The sequence below is a fragment of the Euleptes europaea genome, chromosome 1 (genome assembly GCF_029931775.1).
Source record: "Euleptes europaea isolate rEulEur1 chromosome 1, rEulEur1.hap1, whole genome shotgun sequence".
Classification (NCBI taxonomy): domain Eukaryota; kingdom Metazoa; phylum Chordata; class Lepidosauria; order Squamata; family Sphaerodactylidae; genus Euleptes; species Euleptes europaea.
This window is the reverse complement of record NC_079312.1, coordinates 112,325,888-112,346,205: the sequence shown is the minus strand read 5'-3', so window position 1 is coordinate 112,346,205 and position 20,318 is coordinate 112,325,888. Positions and strand designations below refer to the sequence as shown.

The following is a 20,318-nucleotide window of genomic DNA, read 5'->3' as shown; positions in this document are numbered from 1 at the left end:
CGCCAATAAAACGCTTCGAAGAGCAGGGCGCCCCCCCCCCGGGCGGCCCGATCTCGCTCCTCTGCTTGGGAAGGCGGCCAGGTTTGGCTCTCCCCCCCCACCTGCCCCCGTTTTGGACCCCCCCCCCGCCGACGCCAGCTGGCTCCCCCAACCCAACCCAGCCCCGCACATGTGCAATCACACGATCGAGCCGGCGGGGACCACGCATGTGTTGAGCTGGGCGGCTGCCGACCCGTGTGCAGCGATTCCCCTTTGACCCCCCCCCCCCCGACTGCAATCTGCAGCGAGGCTGACGCTTGTCGGCTTCGCTCTCCCTCCCTGGGCGCTTCCTCGGCCACCCCTTGCCCACCCCCTGCCTGCGATGGATCTCCCGGGATCCTCCTTCCCTTTCCCCGCTTAGCCGGTGTCTGCTTGAGCATCCTCCCTCCACCCCCGGTTATGTTATTCCCCTAAATTTGCAAGGGGCCGCCTGAGCGGATGCTTGTAGCACCCCAGGCAGCGTTTGTCTTCGCAAAGGGTGTTGTGTCGGTCTGGGTTGTGGTTGTTTTGGACACCCCCCCCCTCTCCCAGTCTTCGATTCGACCGAGCAATGTCTCATTCCACCGGGGGGACCCGGTAGCAGGCGAGGGGAGGGGGGGGGTCACCACCTCCGCCACTACCACCCATCGCCAAATAAGAAGGGGAAGGATCGGTCTGCGGCTAAGAAGAGAAAGGGGCGGGAAAGTGTGTGGGGAGAAGAGAGAGAGCGAGAGAGAGAGAGAGAGGGCGGGAGAGAGAGAGAGAGAGAGAGAGAGATGAGTCCTCCAAATCCACCACGCCAAGGGAGCCTTCCTCTCCTGGATGCAGCATCGCCTCTCAAAATGATGCTGCGGGCGCTGCTGGTCCTCTCTCTCATCCAGGGGTAAGCGGAGCTTTCTGTTTGCTATGGGGTATGGGGGGGGGGAGGGAGAAAAAATGCCGATTCTAGAGCTGGGAGCAGCATGATGGAGGGCTGCGGAGAAGCATCTTTAAAAAAAAAAAAAAGGCTTGTCTAACTGTATGCGCTGCATGTGCTGCTCGTAGTAATAATGCATACATCCATGATGCTCGTGATGCCCTTCTCTTGATGCATGAAAGAAGGGATGTGTGTGTGTGGGGGGGGGGGGAGCGCTTTTGCAATGAAGGCTTCTTCTTTTTTTCCCCTCCGCCGTTTCCGAGGGGAGGAATTACAGCCCAGCTTGGCTGGGAGGACAGAATGTGCTGCTGGAGCAGCAGCCATAGTTGGCTTCCCTCCCCCCCCCCCCCCCCGCTGAGTGCTCTGGATTCTGCTGGGCCGAGAGCACCGAGCAGAAGCCAGGGAAGGACAGGGGGGGTGCTTTTCCCTGGCCGGAGCCCTGGCCCTGAGTGGGGAGTGATGGCATGCCAAGCATCCCTGGAGGAGGCAGCGGCATCTCTCCTGATGTTAGCCCCCCCCTCTCTCCCTCCCTCCATATCGTCCCATTAGGCTAATGTTTACACTGACGTTGTGATGGGTGTATTGCTTTCACACGGGCTTTGTCAATGACAGGGTGCGTACAAGCGCCACGCTGGCTGTGTGCATGTGTGTGTGTGTGTGAAACAGATAAATGGGCACAGCCGCAGGGCCGAGAAGAAAACAGGCATCCTACAGCAAGGATGTAGGGTGGGGGTGGAATGGCCAGTGCTTATTACCGCAGTGCCAAGCAGCTCCGGGCTGCTGAACTAGGCATTTTGGGCACACAAATTGTGGACTGTGCAGGTAAAACATTTTTTGCCACCCCCCTAGCTGGTCATGGCCTGGCTGCCTTCCCCATAGTGACACCCGCTGTCGTTCCCTGGGTGCCAGGCAGCAGGAGGTACCCCCCCCCCATCCCTTTGGTTCTAATATCTGATCGCGGTAAAAGCAGATGTGATCCTTTTGTGTTCACCGGCTTGCTTCACTTTTCTTGTACCTGCCATATTGGAGAACTCCCATGATTGTTTGGGAAATGAAAAGCACAGTGTGCTGTTCCGGGCTTAGAGTATAGCACTGTCGTGACTTCCTAGCACAATGGAACAGGAGAAAAAGAAATTGAAATACCGATTTGTTTTCTCGTCACAGCCATGCAAGTATTGTTATTATGCTCATATCTGTAGGACAGCTGTGTACAAAGTGCTTTACCAGGTTTGTTGTTCTCATATACACACTGCCCTTAATGTGGGAAGCTCTGACATACAAGGGGAACACTGTTTAATGATAAATCCAAAAAAGGAATTGAGAGAATGGGGGAATGTATTTCTCTGAGTCTGAGGAGTATTGGAGGTCTGTTTGGTTTCCTGAGGAATCAAATATTTCTAGCTAAATTTCCAGCAGAATTTCCAAGTGCCTTAAACAAACATATGGGCCGGCCTTTGGGTGCCTCTGTTTGAGCTATTTTTTTTACTTAACTACTATTATATCTCTTCCCACCCACCCCTAGAAGGAAGGTGTTGCACACAAGAGTTCCAACTTAAAAGAAAGATGCGTAAATGAAGAGAATATCTGCTGGCTTGTTTCTGTAGCCATTTTGAACCCATTCCATTAGTCTTGATGATAAATCTTCTAAAACTGGTTGTCCTGAGAGCTGTAGGCTGCAAGTTGCAATCACCATCCATTTGGCTTCATGAGAAACTTGCTGAAAGTTCTCACTCCCCCCCCCCTTTAGCGACTGCAGCCATTCATTTCCAGTCCACTCCTGGAAAGGAAGATCTAATTACACTTTTCTCAGCCATTGTACACAACATGATATTATTTGAAAATGATTTCCCCTGCTCCTGTGACCTTCTTTACCTCCCTGTATTTGAGAAAATGAAGATGCAGTAGATGGTCGTCCTCAAACTTTACGGCATTTTCAGCAAACCAGCGTTTGTAAATTTCAAAACAGCATGCTAGTATTTTTAAGAAGAAAAGAAATCAGCACAACACTTTAATACTATTATGCTATTATTCCTCATTTGTATTTTCTTGTTCATCAGTTAAGCACTTAAGCCCTATTGATTTCTACGCAGGACATATGAACATATGCTATAAAGTACATAACCTTGGCTTGATCATGATTATTTGTAATAATAATGCATTGGGACACTGAGGCTGCTCAGAGCACAAAATGCCAGATCTGATCCCTCCAAAGTTAAGAACTGTCAAGTCCCATTGACAGCCAGACCCCAGTGTAGGGAACGTAACTCCTCATCTGTCCTCTCCTTTGTGTATGAAGTTACTTAAAAACCTCTTCAGCTGAGAAATCCCAGTACTCCCTAAACTACTGCCAATGTACTTCTTAGGCCTTTTTTTTTTTTTTTAGTTAGGACCTCTCAGCCACATGATTTTCCCCTCCAGCATTTAATCACAGGTGAGGCTGTATTAGTCTGTTCACTTGAAGTCTCAGAGGGCCAGCATGGTGTAGTGGTTAGCGTGCTAGACTGTGATCTGGGAAACTGGTTTGAATCTCCACTCTGCCATGAAAGCTCGCTGGGTGACCTTGGGTCAGTCACTGTCTCCTAGCTTGAACACACATGAACACACATGAAGCTGCCCTATACTGAATCAGACCCTTGGTCCATCAAAGTCTGTATTGTCTACTCAGACCAGTAGCAGCTCTCCAGGGTCTCAGGCAGGAGTCTTTCTCATCACCTACCTGCCTAGTCCCTTTAACTGGAGATGCCGGGGATTGAACCTGGGACCTTTTTCATGCCAAGCAGATGCTCTACCACTGAGCCACAGCCCCTCCCCGACCTCACAAGGTTGTTTTTAGGAGAATGAAATATAGGAGGGGAGAATGAGGCAAGCTATTTTGGGTTCCTTCTGGGAAGAAAAGCAGGATATCTGTAACTTAATAAGTCAACAAAATGTCTCTAAAAGGTTGTGTAGGGTGAATGCACAGTGGGGAGTCATTCTTTCCCCTATTCTCCCCAGTGGGTATCAATTGCCCTCACTTATTAAGGTCCCTGACAGTGTGGTATCAAGAGAAGGGAGCAACTGCTGAGATAATAAAATTGAATTCCAAGGCTATATTAAGTTAAGAACCAGGGTTAGGTTTCTGTACGTGTATGAATTCTACTATTTAACCCCACAGAAATAAAGCAGCTCCTGGGATTTTGTCATCAGTGCATTGGACTAACAATCTGATCCTGGGTGTACTGATTAAAAATGAAATCTACAAAGTTTGAATTGAACTGTCCTCAAATAAAATATTTTCCCAAACTGCTGTCCACAGTACCCCAAATTTAGTAGATCTACAGTGCTATTTTAACCAGAGTGACACCCTTCAACCCCCATTGACTTTAGTGGACTCTGAAGGGTGTAACTCTGCTTAGGATGGCACTGTTATTCTCGTGTATGTAATGCAGTTATTACACAGTTTTTTGTGGAGGGAAGTGTATAATGAACTTGCTGCCCAATGAACCTTCTTTAGCTGTGAGGGCCTTGTTGGTCTTACAGACACATCGTAATTCCTTCTGAGGTCAGGCAGTTGGTGACCAAGGACAGGGTCTTTTTTGTGGTGGCATTCTTGTTGTGAATTGACTATTCAAATGCTCGTATGGTTCCCACTTGATTTTCCTTCTGGGTGATGTCTTTAAATGTCCTCATTTTCCCCCAGCTTTGGTTTTAGTGTTTCTGATCTAATTGCTCTCATATGTGCGTTGTATGCTATTGTGTGTTCTTTTAATATGGTATCCTTGTTGTGGCCTACCTGAAGTGTGTGTAGTGGGTATACATTTTCTAATGAAGCACAAAACACAAAATATAAATGCTTTCTCTCAAGGTAGTGCTTCAGTTGTGAGGAAATGGCATTTTCCTAACACTCAGAATGTATGATTTTGTTACTAGGTGAATGCCATCCCATGTAGTGCAATGCTGAGTGGGCTATAGTTGCATGAATACTATGGGCACCGATAGTGTTTGTGACATCACTAATTATGTGTGACATTAGAGAGCCAGTGTGGTGTAGGGGTTAAGAGCGGTGGACTCAAATCTGGAGAACCAGGTTTGATTCCCCACTCCTCCCCATGAAGCCAGCTGTGTGACCTTGGGCTAGTCACAGTTCTCTCAGAACTTACTCAGCCCCGCCTACCTCACAAGGTGCCTGTTGTGGGGAGAGGAAGGGCTTGTGATTGTAGGCTGCTTTGAGACTCCTTAAGGTAGAGAAAAGCAGAATATAAAACCCAACTCTTCTTCTCCTCTCCTGAAGCCCATACTATTTAATGTACTATTAATAAGTTTTCATTTTTGATTATGTTTAAAGTTTTCTTTCAGACATGGCTGTAGCGGGGAAATGCCAATAGGAGTGCTGCCCCACATGGTGCAATACTTTGTCCCATGAGGCAGCTTCAACCAGTAAAAAATGCTGAGCTATGGCCTTGTCTGCTGCATCACTCAAATGCTCTCAAATCATTCAAACAACCTGGAAAGTGGCAGACACCAACAAAACTACCTCCTGCCCCTGAACCAATGCTCTTGCAAATCCACTGATTTGTCCCTTCTTTATATGTGTTTTTAACTAGTTGTTAAGTAGGATTGCCAGGTCCTTCTTTACCACTAGCGGGAGGTTTTTGGGGCGGAGCCTGAGGAGGGCGGGGTTTGGGGAGGGGAGGGACTTCAATGCCATGGAGCCCAGTTGCCAAAGCGGCCATTTTCTCCAGGTGAACTGAACTCGATCGCCTGGAGATCTGTTGTTATAGCAGGAGATCTCCAGCTACTACCTGGAGGTTGGCAACCTTATTGTTAAGGGTTTCCTGTGCATTTTCTACTTCTCCTGCCTCAGACAGGTCCGCTGCATGTGAAAAACCGAGCTATTTTGCTTCCCTGTTCAAATGAAATAGACAAGGCTCCGCACAAAGTCATTCCTCTCAACATAATCTGTTCTGTAGGAATTGTAAACTATAATATTATGGCTTGAAGGAAGATCATGCAAAGGAAAGTACAGCCAGTGTACAGTTTGCAGGTTTGTGTGGATAACCTTTGAGGGCGATTATATGTTAATGGTAAAGATGTGTGCTGCTTCTACTTGTTCTGGTCTCATGCCCAGACACCTAGAAATTTGGACTTCTTTTTATTTATTTAGTACATACTTGTCCTGCCTTTAGTTCATGGAGTTCAGGGTGTGGTACATCCATCTCTCCTCTGACATTTTATCTTCTCAACAACCCTGTGAGGTAAGGGTGCATAGATACTACTATAGATACTGCATAGATACCGCATAGATATTACCACCCACTAAAACCTCTGTCACACAGGTTCAGGGGTATAGGTAGGTCAGGCAGTTATAGTTCTTTACCCACTTTTGTTTTTTGGCTGCCAAGTCACTGCTGACATGGCAACCCTGTAAAGTTTTCAAGGCAAGAGACGTTCAGAGGTGATTTGCCATTGCCTGCCTTTGCATCATGCCCCTGGTATTCCTTGTAGGTCTTGGGGGCCCTGACCCTTTCACACACACTCTCATTCCCAGAGACACTACCGAACAGGGCAGCCCAGTACCTTTATCCAGCACCCCTCACCCAGATAGTTCACAGAGCTATTAGTGTTCGGAACCAAGTACTACTCCCCTTTCACACTTCCACCATTTGGATGGATGGATGGATCGACAGATGGATAGATCGATGGATCGATAGATAGATGTGCATGTGTAAAGTGCCGTCAAGTCACAGCCGACTTATGGCGACCCCTTTTTGGGGTTTTCATGGCAAGAGGCTAACAGAGGTGGTTTGCCAGTGCCTTCCTCTGCACAGCAGCCTTGGTATTCCTTGGTGGTCTCCCATCCGAATACTAACCAGGGCTGACCCTGCTTAGCTTCTGAGATCTGACATATCAGGCTAGCCTGGGCCATCCAGGTCAGGGAGATAGATAGATAGATAGATAGATAGATAGATAGATAGATAGATAAAGTTGTTCCCACTTCTTGACAGCTTTTAGCTCTTCCTCAACTCACCTAATGGTTCTAACTGCCAGTTCTCCCTCCAGTATTCTGTCAGCTTTCGTTGGCTGTTCTAATAGAAAGGTCACAGTAAGTTAGGCTGAGAGAGAATGACTGGCCCAAAGTCACCCAAATGAGATTCATAGGTGAGTAGGGATTTAAATCTGGGTCTCCCAGATGCTAGTGTGATGCTCTGACCAGTACACCAAATTGACTACAAAGATTAAAGTCCTGAATTTCATTCCAGCCTTTGGAAACTATCAGGGGCAATGAGAATCTCGCTTGTGCAAAGTCACAGAGAAGGGGAGAAGGGTGGAGTAAAAAGGGACTAAATAAACAAAACCTACTCTGCATATCAAAGAGAACTTGGAAAGTGGCGTATTTTTCTCTCCCACCCAGCACACAGTAACCCCCCCCTGATGCCTCTGCAATACTGGAAGAATTCAGGGAAATAACAGGGTTCCTCATCAAGTGAGGGAGATGAAGATAGTTGGATGCTAGGGGGGAAATGTGGCAATGGAAGGCCCCTTAGTGAGTACATTTATGGAACTCTGCCCTGTGTAATGTGTGTGTGTGTGTGTAAAGTGCCGTCAAGTCACAGCCGACTTATGGTGACCCCTTTTGGGGGTTTTCATGGCAAGAGACTAACAGAGGTGGTTTGCCAGTGCCTTCCTCTGCACAGCAACCCTGGACTTCCTTGGTGGTCTCCCATCCAAATACTAACCAGGGCTGACCCTGCTTAGCTTCTGAGATCTGACGAGATCAGGCTAGCCTGGGCCATCCAGGTCAGGGCGCCCTGTGTAATACCACAGATTTTGTTCAGGAATCACTTGGGGTTGGTAGATGGTGCAGTTGCTTCCTGTCCCAGAGTCACTAGCTCCCAGCATCATACACCCATATCTACATGGTGTTGCATGAGGCCAGCTGCTCACCTGTGGCTATCATGCTGCAGTAACAACAAATGAATTCATTCTCAACATGCTCAGGATAGCAACCAAGTTGGCTTCTGAATATGATGTGCAAGATTGTACATCATGCTATAAGGCTATCATCCAGCATCCATCCTAAGGAATGTTGCTCACTGGTTAGATTTTGATGGCAGTTATGGTCATGTAAATAAACTACAGAACATTGGAGCATTCTTCAAGAACTGTATACTGAGATTTACAAAATGTTCTCGTGGACAGCAGGTAGCAATATAGTAGTATAGCCCAAGTTACGTATATGATGTTGAATAGCCTCATGCAATTTAAATAATGTTAAATATAAGCAGTATTCATAATTTTAAAATAAGCCAGGCACTGGTCATAATGATTATTAACTTAATGTGCCCTAAAAAATCTCATAACTAGAATTCAGAATAAGGCAATGTTTTGAAAACCCAAAGCATAAAATTGAACTCTAAAACCATAAAGCTTTTAAATTAACAGTGTGCCCAAACCCCAGACTATTCACATGATAACTAGCCCAGTAATATCAGAATTACGTTATTTATTACTTTTTTGCCATCAAGTCACAGCCAACGTATGGTGACCCTGTAGGGTTTTCAAGGCAAGAGAGTTCAGAGGTGTTTGCCATCGCCTGCCTCTGTGTAGAGGACCCTGGTATTCCTTGGTAGCCTCCCATCCAAATACTGATTAGGGTCAACCCTGCTTAGCTTCCAAGATCTACTGATATCAGGCTAGCCTGATATCTCCATATCCTCTGCCTGTAGTACAGAGTAGGCACCAATGTGGTCTAGTGGTTGGTGTGTCAGTAGGGTTGCCAACCTCCAGGTACTAGCTGGAGACCTCCTGCTGTGTGTGTGTTTAGTGCCATCAAGTCGCTTCCAACTTATGGCGACCCTATGAATGAAAGTCCTCCAAAATGTCCTATCTTTGGCAGCCTTGCTCAGATCTTGCAAATTGAGGGCTGTGGCTTCCTTTATTGCGTCAGGACATCTCTTGTTGGGTCTTCCTCTTTTCCTGCTGCCCTCAACTTTTCCTAGCAAGACTGTCTTTTCCAGTGACTCTTGTTGTCTCATGATGTGACCAAAATACGATAGCCTCAGTTTAGTCATTTTAGCTTCTAGGGTCAGTTCAGGCTTGATTTGATCTATAACCCACTTATTTGTTTTTTTGGCAGTCCACAGTATCTGTAACACTCTCCTCCAACACCACATTTCAAAGGAATCTATTTTCTTCCTGTCAGCTTTCTTCACTGTCCAGCTTTCACACCCATACAGAGTAATAGGAAATACGATTTCCTGCTATTACAACCAATCTCCTTCCGATAGAGATTAGTTCACCCGGAGAAAATGGCCGCTTGGGTAATTGGACTCTATGGCATTGAAATGCCTCCCCTCCTCAGGCTCCGCCCCAAAAACCTCCCGCCGATGGTGAAGAGGGACCTGGCAACCCTATGTGTCAGGCTATAATCTGGGAGACCAAGGTTCATTTCCTCACTCTGCTATGAACCTTGCTGGATGTCCTTGGTCCCCTACGTCTTTCTCAGCCTAGCCTACCACAAGGAGCTACTGGGGGCATAAAACAGGGAATGGAGCGTCATGTATACTGCCCTGAAATCCTTGGAGATAAAAGTGTACCAGATAGCTGAGGCAGATTAGAGGAAGCCCACAGTGACCATTTAGCTTTGCCAGATTTTTGCCTTCTAACTTTTTAAAGGGAGAAGTGTGTTTCTGAAGAAAGGGAAAAGCACCACAGAAATCCTATTGTTTACTTTTTTCACACTGATCTCTCCCCCCCCCCCAATTTCTACGGAGATGCCTTTTTTATCTGCTGCAACATCTTCTCATTTTAAATACTTTCACAGGTCTTCTGCCTCATTCATCCAGAGCCAGTCGGGGATCACATCACGAATGTGATAGCATCATGGAACAATGGAGCTAATCAGCTGAGGTGATAGCAGTGAATGAAGCAAGGGTGCTTTCAGTCTGAAATCCCAGGCTGGCTCCAGGCACAGTAGAACATGCATTAGAGAGGACAGCCCACTGACAGCAACAGCCACGTTTAGACACATGCTGATGTACATTTCAGTGCATGGATGAGTTCCAAACAGCATGGAAATTGGTGCTCCTGTCTCTCTTTTCTGTTTTTCCATCTCCTCCCACCAGACTCTTTTGTGCTCTTTGGAGTCTCTGTCAATAATCACGGAAAATGTTACTAGATTTGACACAATTTGACGGGCTTGGCTCAGCTGTACTTCAACCTCAGGATGGCCCTGGACAAATTACTCTGTCTTTGCAACATCATTCTCTCCAGATGTGTCTGGATAAAATGAGAGAACATTGCTATGTATGCTTCCAGTGCTCCTTGGGAAAGGATAGAATAGAAATACATCGCTTTAAGGCTCTCTCAGGAATCTCATTCTTTCTCTTTTCCCTGTCCTATTGCTGAACGGGAACACGAACGATATCTTCTCCCTCTCACTCCTTCCTCAGTGGCTTGAAGAGAAGAAAGGGTGAAAAGATTAATGTATATAGTTTAGTGTTTCTTAAACAAGGAGAACATTTGCCTCAGCACAGAGGTAAGAGGATATGTGGGAATAAAAAAGCATTCCTGGAGGAAAGGATCCTCTTGATTAAGAAATCCTCTTCTATACACCTGAATCTTCCCTTCTTCCCTCTTTTCCAAATGATTCAGAGGGAGGGAACTGAACACAGTAGCTGTGAATTTTCAGAGATTATAAGAGGCAAACAGGCACAAAGTGGTTGTTTTAGATACGTCTACACAAGTATGCCCACACTGTTTTGCCATATAAATAGTATATTCTGGTCATATGAGGCTTTTGCTAAGCTGCGTGAGGCTATCTTCAGATATAAGCAAAAAAAGTCTGTACTCTCCGGCAGATTGAGGATTAACAACCGAATTGCATTTCCAGTTGCCCAGTCTTTTAGCATAATGTGAACTTGTCAAGACTTGCTAAATATAAAAGTGGCTGGTAGGTGAATTAATGAGAATGACATATTCCATCTCAGGAACCGCTCCTCCTTTAGAATGACCTTGTTTGCGTATGAAATCACAATGGAGTGAGATTATGTGAAACAACCCATGTATGTTTTCTGTTCTTTTGGTCTCATTTTAAAACCAAAATACTTCTGATGCATACATTATTCATCTCTTCCAAGGGTGTCCACCACAATCGACTGTATGGCCAAAGCTGAATCGTTCCTTGATTAAACAGCAAGTGACATCATGGTGGGCCAGTTCAGCTGCTTGAGTCCTTTGAGAGATCAGAACAAATCTGAGTTAATATACCTGAGAGCATCAAGAGAGCAGAACTGTTGAGAGAGGGGGAACTTGGCCGCAGATGGCTCTGGGGTAGGGTTGCCAACCTCCAGGTGGTGGCTGGAGATCACCTGCTATTACAACTGCTCTCTAGCCAATAAAGATCAGTTCACCTGGAGAAAATGGCTGCTTTCGCAATTGGATTGAATGGCATTGAAGTCCCTCCCCTCTCCAAATCTCGCCTTCCTCAGGTTCCTCCCCCAAAATCTCCAGGTATTTCCCAACCTGGAGATGGTAACTTTACTCTGGGCCCCCCAGTAATCTGGTAAACACAGTTCTGGTGGATCAACTCCCTCCTGCTCCAGAACTAGTCCACAGAGCAGGTTTCAAATTCAGGGGCTTTCACTGCAGCAGCCTCCTCCCACGGAAGAGGTTATTAATACACCTAAAGCAGTAAAGGTAAAAGGTATCACTTCCTTTATTACCAGAGAGTGAAGAGAGGCTAGCAGCAAATCTCTTGCCATGCTCCACACCAAAAGAAAAGGGAAAGAGAAAGAAAGCCATGGATGTGAGGCAACCTCTAAGATCAGAAATGGCTGAAAGGTTAGATTGGAATCCAGGATAGGGTTGCTAGGTCCCTCTTCACCACTTGGAGTTTTTTGGGGCGGAGCCTGAGGAGGGCGGGGTTTGGGGAGGGACTTCAATGCCATACAGTCCAATTGCCAAAGTGGCCATTTTCTCCAGGTGAACTAATCTCTATCGGCTGGAGATCAGTTGTGATAGCAGGAGATCTCCAGCTAGTACCTAGAGGTTGGCAACCCTAGTCCAGAAGCATGTTAGTGGTTGAAGGGGTGAGGAAAGAAATGGAGTGAAGTTCAGTATGAGAAGGAATGGTGGAAGTGTTTCAATGCATATTGTGCCATTTGCCCTAGGGATCAGCTTCTCTCCCCACCCCCAGATCGCCAACCTCCAGGTAATAGCTGGAGATCTCCTGCTATTACAACAGCTATTACAGTTCACCTGGAGAAAATGGCTGCTTTGGCAATTGGACTCTATGGCATTGAAGTCCCTCCCCTCTCAAAACCCCACCCTCCTCAGGCTCTGCCCCCAAATATCCAGGTATTTCCCAACTAGGGCTGTCAAAAAAAAAAAAATTCGGTACAGTTCGGATTCGGCCGAATTTGGCCCTTGTGGGTTCAGTACGTGCCGAAGTCCGAACTCCCCCACTTCGGATCCGTTCAATTCGGCGGGAATTCAAAGTTCGGGAAAAAAATTCGGCCCAATAAAGCCATTAAAAACACAACCGCGCCTTTCCGCGGCTCTGGGGGGGCATTTTTGGGCTTAGAGGTCCCAAACTTTCAGCAGAGCTTCAAAGGACGTATATTGAAAGACTCCCCAAGTTTTGTAAAGATTGGGTCAGGGGGGGCTGAGATATGGGCCCTGAAAGGGGTCCCCCCCCACCCTTAATGTGGATCTCTCCGCAGAGCTTGCCGCCCACGCACAAAGCTCCCGCCCGACAAACAGCTGATGAGAGCAAGGGCGGGGCAGGTGCTAAGAACTTTGCAAAGCAACACAACTGCAGAGCAACCCCTTTGCAAATATGCAAAGGGCGGGGCAGGTGTGAAGAATTTTGCAAAACAATACAACTGCAAAGCAACACAAGCACGCAATGCAAAACCTTTGCAACAGTGCATAGCAACACCTGACACCTGGGAGTTTGCATACCATGGAAAGGGACAGAGGCAGCTAGCTATGCATAATGAGCAGGAGGGGGTGGAATGTCTCCTTTTGCATTGGACTTGGGACCAGGCAGATGCATTCTTTAAGTCACCATTTGAAAACCAGTTTTGAGCAAGCATCAATAACCTAACTGATCTTATGAATGAGGAAAAACCTGAAGAATAAAAATGAAGCCCCCCCTCAAACCAGGGAGAGAGAGACTGGAGGGGGAACACACACCCCAGGCAGAACCGGCAAAAGCCCCCTTTGGCTTCCCCCCCCACCCACAGAAACTGCTCCCTCCCCACACACACACACACAGACTCTGCTTTCCCCCCCACACACACACAGAAAAGAAAAAATATAGATTAAAGCCCCCAAAGGGGTCTTACTGTGGCTGTCTTCTGTTCCAGCAGGAGGGGCTGGGAGGCTGGGTAATCCAATATGATTCCATTTGTATCCAATATAAGATCCATATGTATGCATCTCTCGAGGGTGATCCATTCATCCCAATAGGGGAAAGGGGAAAGCCCATATCTCGGGGGGCCCTGACCCAATGTTTACAAAACTTGGGTGGTCTCTTAAAAAGCCTTGACTGAAGCTCCGCCGAAAGTCTGGGATCGGCACACCCAAAAATGCGCCCCCTGCAGCCATGGAAAGAGAAAAGGGGGGGAGCCAATATTTCAGCCCCCACTGAACCCATCTTTACAAAACTTGGGTGGTCTCTTAAGAGGGATTCTCTGAAGCTATGACAAAAGGTTGGGGGCTGAACCCCCAAAAAAGCGCCCCCTGCAGCCACGAAAATGGAAAAGGGGGGAGAGGAAAAAGGGGTGGAGCCCATATCTCGGGGGCCCCTGACCCAATGTTTACAAAACTTGGGGGGTATCTTAAGAAGCCTAGTCTGATGCCCCGCTGAAAGTTTGGGGTCGGCACACCCAAAAATGCGCCCTCTGCAGCCATGGAAAGAAAAAAGGGGGGAGCCCATATCTCGGGACCCCCTGACCCAATGTTTACAAAACTTGGGTGGTCTCTTAAAAAAACCTGTCTGAATATCCCCTGAAAGTTTGGGGTCGGTACCCCAAAAAATGCACCCCCTGCAGCCACGGAAAGGAGCGAATGTGCATAAGCACCGCCTCACACACACATGAGGATTTCCCTCTCTCTCTCTCTTTCCCCGGCCGGCCGCACATCAGCTGATTCCTCCAGCACTCAATCCTGACTGATTGGCCAGAAGAAGACCCAGCTTGGCCACCGATTGGCCGGGGGAGGAGAATGCTGCTTACTGACGGCCGAATTGGCCGAATTTATTCGCCGAACTCCCGAACTCGCTGAATTCGGCCCCCCCGGTTGCCCGCCAGTTTTGAGTTCGGATCCGTCCGAACTAAAAACCGCCGAATCAAGGGAAATTCGGCTGATTTTCAGTTCGGGCCGAACCGAATTGACAGCCCTATTCCCAACCAGAAGCTGGCTACCCTCCCCCCAGTTGCATTTGCGTGAAGATGTGCTTCAATTAGGGGAATTTTTCATGGAGATTTGCTGTTGTTTCGACGCTGAGTTGGGTCGGAGTCAAATTTTGGTTATTCACTGCAGATCCGGCTTTTCCCTGACAGAGGTATAAAAGCCGCATTATGTCAGCGGCAAACCAAACCACTTCTGAGCCGTACTTCCCAGTAGAAGCGCGTTTTGTTGCTCGGATGCCCATGAAAAAATGTTTGCTTCGGTTCCGCTGTCCCTCCCTGTGACGTCTCCTTTCTCCTCCCCCAAGAACAGTGATTGGCTGCGGGAGTTTCTCGCTCGGACAAGAATACCACCCCTTTTGCTGCGTGCCCGCCTGCCTAGAGTCCTGGCACTTCTCTCCCTCCATTCCAGAGGCTGGCTGGCGGGCAGGCGGCATGCCTTCCCCGCCCCTTGCCCGGGATGGGCCTTGGAGCTGGGCCCACATCTCCAAGCCCAGGGGGACGTTGGACGGATGGCTCCAGGGGGAGACTGGCGGGGCCACGCCATGTGCTCCTCGTGCGCTGGGGTGGTGGTGGTGGTGGCAGCTCGGTCTAGGGCAGCTGGACCCATGGGGGGGATGTTCAAGGGAAGGGGCTGTTGGCCCCTCTATCCCAGTGGAAAGGGGGGATTTTTGAGAAATTGGATGGGGAAAAATGTGCATCCTGAGAGCGGAAAACCCAAGGCAAAACTCCCATCACTCTTCTGAAGAGGGGCGGCCAGCCTGCTCTGGGTCTCTCTCGATACACTGTGGCCGGATCATGGCCGGCGCGCAAGCCAGGGGCCTTCTTTCCTCTCTCCCCCCGCCATGCCCCTCTACCCCAGCGGGGAGGGGGGATTTTTGAGAATTCGGATGGGAAAAATGTGCATCCTGAGAGCGGAAAACCCAAGGCAAAACTCCCTCCCATTACTCTTCTGAAGAGGGGCTGCCAGCGTGCTCTTATCTCCCTCCTCTCTCTCAATGCACTGTGGCCGGATCATGGCCGGCGTGCAAGCCAGGGGCCTTCTTTCCTCCCCCCCCCGCCATTCCCACTTTCAGTTAAACACTTCTCTGGGCACTTGGATGCAATTCCTGCCTCCCCCCCCCCAATCCTGTCTATCATTAAAGGGCAATGGGTTCCACACCTATAGAAAATAGAGGGAAGCTTTGAGGAAAGCGCTGCCTTGTCCCCCCCCCCCAATTTGGAATCTGACTGTTCCAAAAGCAGAACAGAGTGAGGGTGGAAGAAAAATGGAGGAGACCAGAGGGACTGGTGCTTGTTTTTTGCGCTGGGGCTGGTGAACCGCACGAGGTAATCTGCTGGGCGGAGTTGGGGCGGAGCTGGGGGCAGGCATAAACAATGAGCCTGTTGGAAGGGGAGGCCTCCTGCAAAAGGGACAGACCAAACCGTTGTCAAATACAGCGTGCTTTGTTCCCATGAAAAACCAAAACTACATCGAGATTGACTGGGATAAATCGCGGCCATGAAAAAAACATTTAAATCGTGTGTTTTTTTTAGTCCATGGAAAAACAGAAGCAAAATCTACTGTGAAAAATGCCCCTTACTTAAGAATGAGCGGAAGGCATTCTGTGCATGCCTGGAGGAACTTTTCTTCATCCTTACCATATCTCATTGTAACTCTGAGGCCAAGCATTAATTAAGGGAGGTGGGGTTATGAATTTGCTATGGAATGCTTGCAGAGGGCAGGGAGGAAAGTTACCAAAAAAATTTTTTGTTTTAGGATGGTTTTTGTTTTTGTTGTTATTTTTGGTAGATGAAATATTGACTGGAATAAAAATCTGGAATTGATTTTTGTGGCCAGGAATGGACTGTGTTCAGATTGTACAGTGTACTAACAAGGAAGGAGTGAGCAGTGCAGGAAAACAGACAGAAAGGCTCCATTCAATACAGTTGCCCTTCTACCTTACATTGCATTGGGGAAGGGCATTGAAGTTCCTTAGCTGTTACTATGCTTGCCAATTCCTAGTTGGGAAATTCCTGGAGATTTGGGGGCAGAGTCTGGAGAAGGCAAAGCTTCAGGAAGGGAAGGAGCTCAGCGAGAATGTGATGCAGTAGAGTCCATCTTCTAAAACTCCATTTTCTCCAAGTAACTGGTAACTGGTCCATAGTCTGCTCTGCAGGGGCCGTGGTTCAGTGGTCGAGCATCTGCTTAGCATGCAGAAAGTCCCAGGTTCAACCTCTGACATCTCCGGTTGAAAGGACCAGGTAGGAGGTGATGTTAAAAACCTCAGCCTGAGACCCTGGAGAGCTGCTGTCAGTCTGAGTAGACAATACTGACCTTGATGGACCGCTGGACAGATTCAGCATAAGGCAGCTCCATGTGTTCATGTGTTCAACTGTAATTCTGGAAGAATTCCAGGCTCCGCTGGGAGGCTGGAAACCCTAGTTGCATGGGAAAGGCAAGCTGCTCAAGATTACATGTGATGACATTAAATACAAATCATCAGTTGATGATTAATTGACAAAGTTGACATGATGAAATGAATTTGTAAAGGCACTCTTGACAGTCTTTGTCAGATGTCTAAGCAATAAAAGTTATCTTAGTTATCTTAGCTACTCTAAAACTGGAAGACTTGGGAGCAAACAAATGGAGTGTGGAGAGCAAAGCATTTGGGATGGTGATCTAGTGACATTCATGATCCTGTGCATGTTTGAAACATCTGTTTGGTCAAAGTGTCAGAATTCTGTAAAAGGAACCCAACAACAAAAATGCTCAAATATCCAAAATTATTGTTAAATATAATTTGCTAGCAAACATTTCAGGCTGCCTTCTTTGTGGATTTTAAAATATTTATGAAGATAAATATCAAATATGTATAACTGTATTTGTTACAATGAATTTCAGATACTGGTGAACTTTAACATCCCACTGTAATTCTTATATTATAGAAGGCTAGTAGGAAGTATTACAACATGCTGATATCAAGAACAAGTATATTGATTGTGACCATCATTTACTAGCAAATATCCAAAATAAAAATTGTTAATTGCCATTTACCAATGTTTAACAAGGCACAATAGGAGCCCTGTGGCACAGAGTGTTAAGCTGCAGTACTGAAGTCCAAACTCTGCTCACGACCTGAGTTTGATCCTGGCAGAAGTCGGTTTCAGGTAGCTGGCTCAAGGTTGACTTAGCCTTCCATCCTTCCGAGGTCGGCAAAATGAGTACCCAGCTTGCTAGGGGTAAAGGGAAGATGTCTGGGAGAGGCACTGGCAAACCACCCCACAAACAAAGTCTGCCTAGGAAACGTCGGGATGTGACGTCACTCCGTGGGTCAGGAATGACCCGGTACATGCACAGGGGGACCTTTACCTTAACAAGGCACACTGGACGTTGAGATTCTTCAATCAATCTTCCAGGTCATCACAATTAATATACAAACTATTTTTTAAGATCTTAGTCAGATTTGGTCTTAAAACTACTAATTCCAACTGCAGGTTTCCCCACTTATTCAATTTGGATGAAATGTCCAGGCATTGTACCCATCACCCAAAGGATTCTTCACAATTCAGGGTTCTTAGGAAGTGATAGATAGGTAAAGGTGACCAGCTTACTGTATGATAGGGCTTTCTACTACATGATTGCCTGGCCATCTGTATTACAATAACTGTTGTATAAATCTTTTCTGCCATTAATTCATATGTGCAGTAAAAGATAGAATGACATGGCTTTCCCATGTTGTATTTGCTAGAAATCCAACACTGATAATATTGAGTGGAGAAGGCATTCCCCTAAAATGCTGAGCTTGATTTGATTTGATTTCATTCATTCATTCATTCATTCATTCAAATATTTGACCCCACTTTTCGCTTTCTCTGAGCACTTATCCCAAATGCTCTCTTCAAGTAGGTGATAAGCCACAAATAGGGTTGTGCATATCGATATACCCAAACCAAAAATAAACCCGAAATTAGCTGTTTCAGCAATATTTGGGTTTCGGGTAAACCAAATACCCAAATCTGGGAATCTGCCCGAAGCCGAATAGATGGTTCCTGAAAAAGCAGACTAGATGTTCGGCTTTTAGAATAGATTTTTGTTTTTTTGCACAACCCTAATCATAAAGTTATCCCAGGGTGGTGCTAGCTTTGCCACCATGATACATACAGAATCACTGCTGTGAGCCACAGACTATAAATTAAAAAGCCAAGAACTCCTTGGCTTATTCCAAAGGCTCCTGCTTCTGGTTATGCCAAGGGTTTAGATTAACTACAGATGGGGAGGGAAATGCAGAAGCCAGATCTTATTCAGCTGGCTTCAATGTTTCTAGGTTCTCCATGTGCTACTGGCCGGCCAGATTCACATCAAACTGTGGACTCTACAGAGTCCTTATTATTATTACTTAATCGGCAGAGACAGAAGTTGATATAGCTGGAGGGTTTTTCCCCCCTCCAAGGAATGGCTGCCTTTTCTCCATAATTCCAGTTTTTAAAACATCATCAGCTGTTGTTTATGTACTGAGAGATTTAAAGGACGTATGGGTTTTGTAATTTTTTTGTACTTTTAGTTTTCATTTATGTATTGATGTGTTCACTTCTTTTTAACAGTTGAGAAACTATTCCGATACCTCTTATGCTTATGCATTGTGTCATAAGGGGTCTGGCCCTATCCCATAGAGCCTAGTAGCTGATATAAGCTGGCCATGTCTCTTAGCTTTGTTGTCCATCATCTACATACCCTAACTATGTAAATATTTGAGATTTTTTTGGCTAATTTTTTTGGCTAATGGCACCGTTTAGAAAAATAAACCAAAATCCACTTGAGTAATAAACGTACACAGGCAATGAACCTGGGTAATTTAAATGATACACAATAGGGGCTTGTTTTAACTATCCATGCAACCATCTCGTTCTGTAAAAAAACAACCAGTAAACGGTAGTAAAATGCTGCAGCGATGCATGTGGGGATAGGTAGGATTAACACCAATCCTTTATTAACTGCAATGGGTCCTTGGACGAATTAGGATTCCAGCTTCCAGGTGGGGGCTGGAGTTCTCAGAATTACAGCCGATGGCCAGTTGACAGATCAGCTTCTCAGAATACAATGGGAGCTTCAGAGGGCAGCTTCAGTGGTATACCATAGAGTCTAGGACAAAGGGGAGTCCCTTGCCATTTAGTGTCGCCAAATCTCCAGAAATTTCCCCAGCCAGAGTTGGCAACCCTAGGGGCAACACCACAGATTATTACGTAAACAGCCACATTTGTCTATAGTGCAGCACTTTAGCACACATTGCAGAAGTGGACAAACTTGGGTTGCATCCAGTGCATGAACTAGGGCTGCCGAGCTCTTGGAAACCCTGTGGTTTTACCACATCGTTTTTGCCGATTCCTAGAGCTACCCCACCGGCATTCTGGGTTTTCCCCAGAGGTGATGTTGTCGCACCAGCAACAACACCTCTGCTCCATGTGTGTCCCCCCACAACTTTCCTGCTGGTTGCCGGGCTCTGCCTGTCAACTCTAGCAGGAACTGTATGAGGTTTGTATTAGGTCTCTGTGCCTCTCTCACACAGGTGTTTCACTTGCCATTCACCTGCTCTCCCACAGCTAGGTGCTTCAGGCCTGAGCAGTAATTTTTTGGACTTCCATCAAATTGAAATACTGGGATTTTCCCCCTCTTGCTTTGTATTTTCTTGTTTGGGAACAGTTACTGTTAAATAGATCTGGGCCATAGACATTGGTGAAGCCCAGGCGAGGTTGGCAGGAATAGTGTGGGTTACTACAGCATCCAGGTAAGGAAAAATGGCAAACAGCCTGTGGTATCTAAGGTTTGCCATCCAGCCATGTATTAGTTGTTATGACTAAAAGGTTTGGAGAGGGGACTCGCTTGATATTTGCCAGCATCAGCTGAAAGTTAACTGGTCTATAGCTAGGGTTGCCAGCTCTGGGTTGGGAAATACCTGGAAATTTTGGGGGTGGAGCCTGAGGAGGGCAGGGTTTGGAGAGGGGAAGGACTT

General features: G+C 46.8%; 1 protein-coding gene across 2 annotated transcripts in view; it reads left to right on the top strand.

The window, feature by feature from the left end:
• Positions 1-766: 766 nt before the first annotated feature.
• Positions 767-20,318, top strand: part of GABRG2 (gamma-aminobutyric acid type A receptor subunit gamma2) — a 102,100-nt gene continuing 82,548 nt past the window's right edge. For both annotated transcript variants that reach the window (XM_056857276.1, XM_056857286.1), the window contains exon 1: positions 767-901. In XM_056857276.1, the coding sequence (XP_056713254.1) occupies positions 795-901 (107 nt within the window). In that variant the 5' untranslated portion in view covers positions 767-794. The remainder of the gene's footprint in view (positions 902-20,318) is intronic.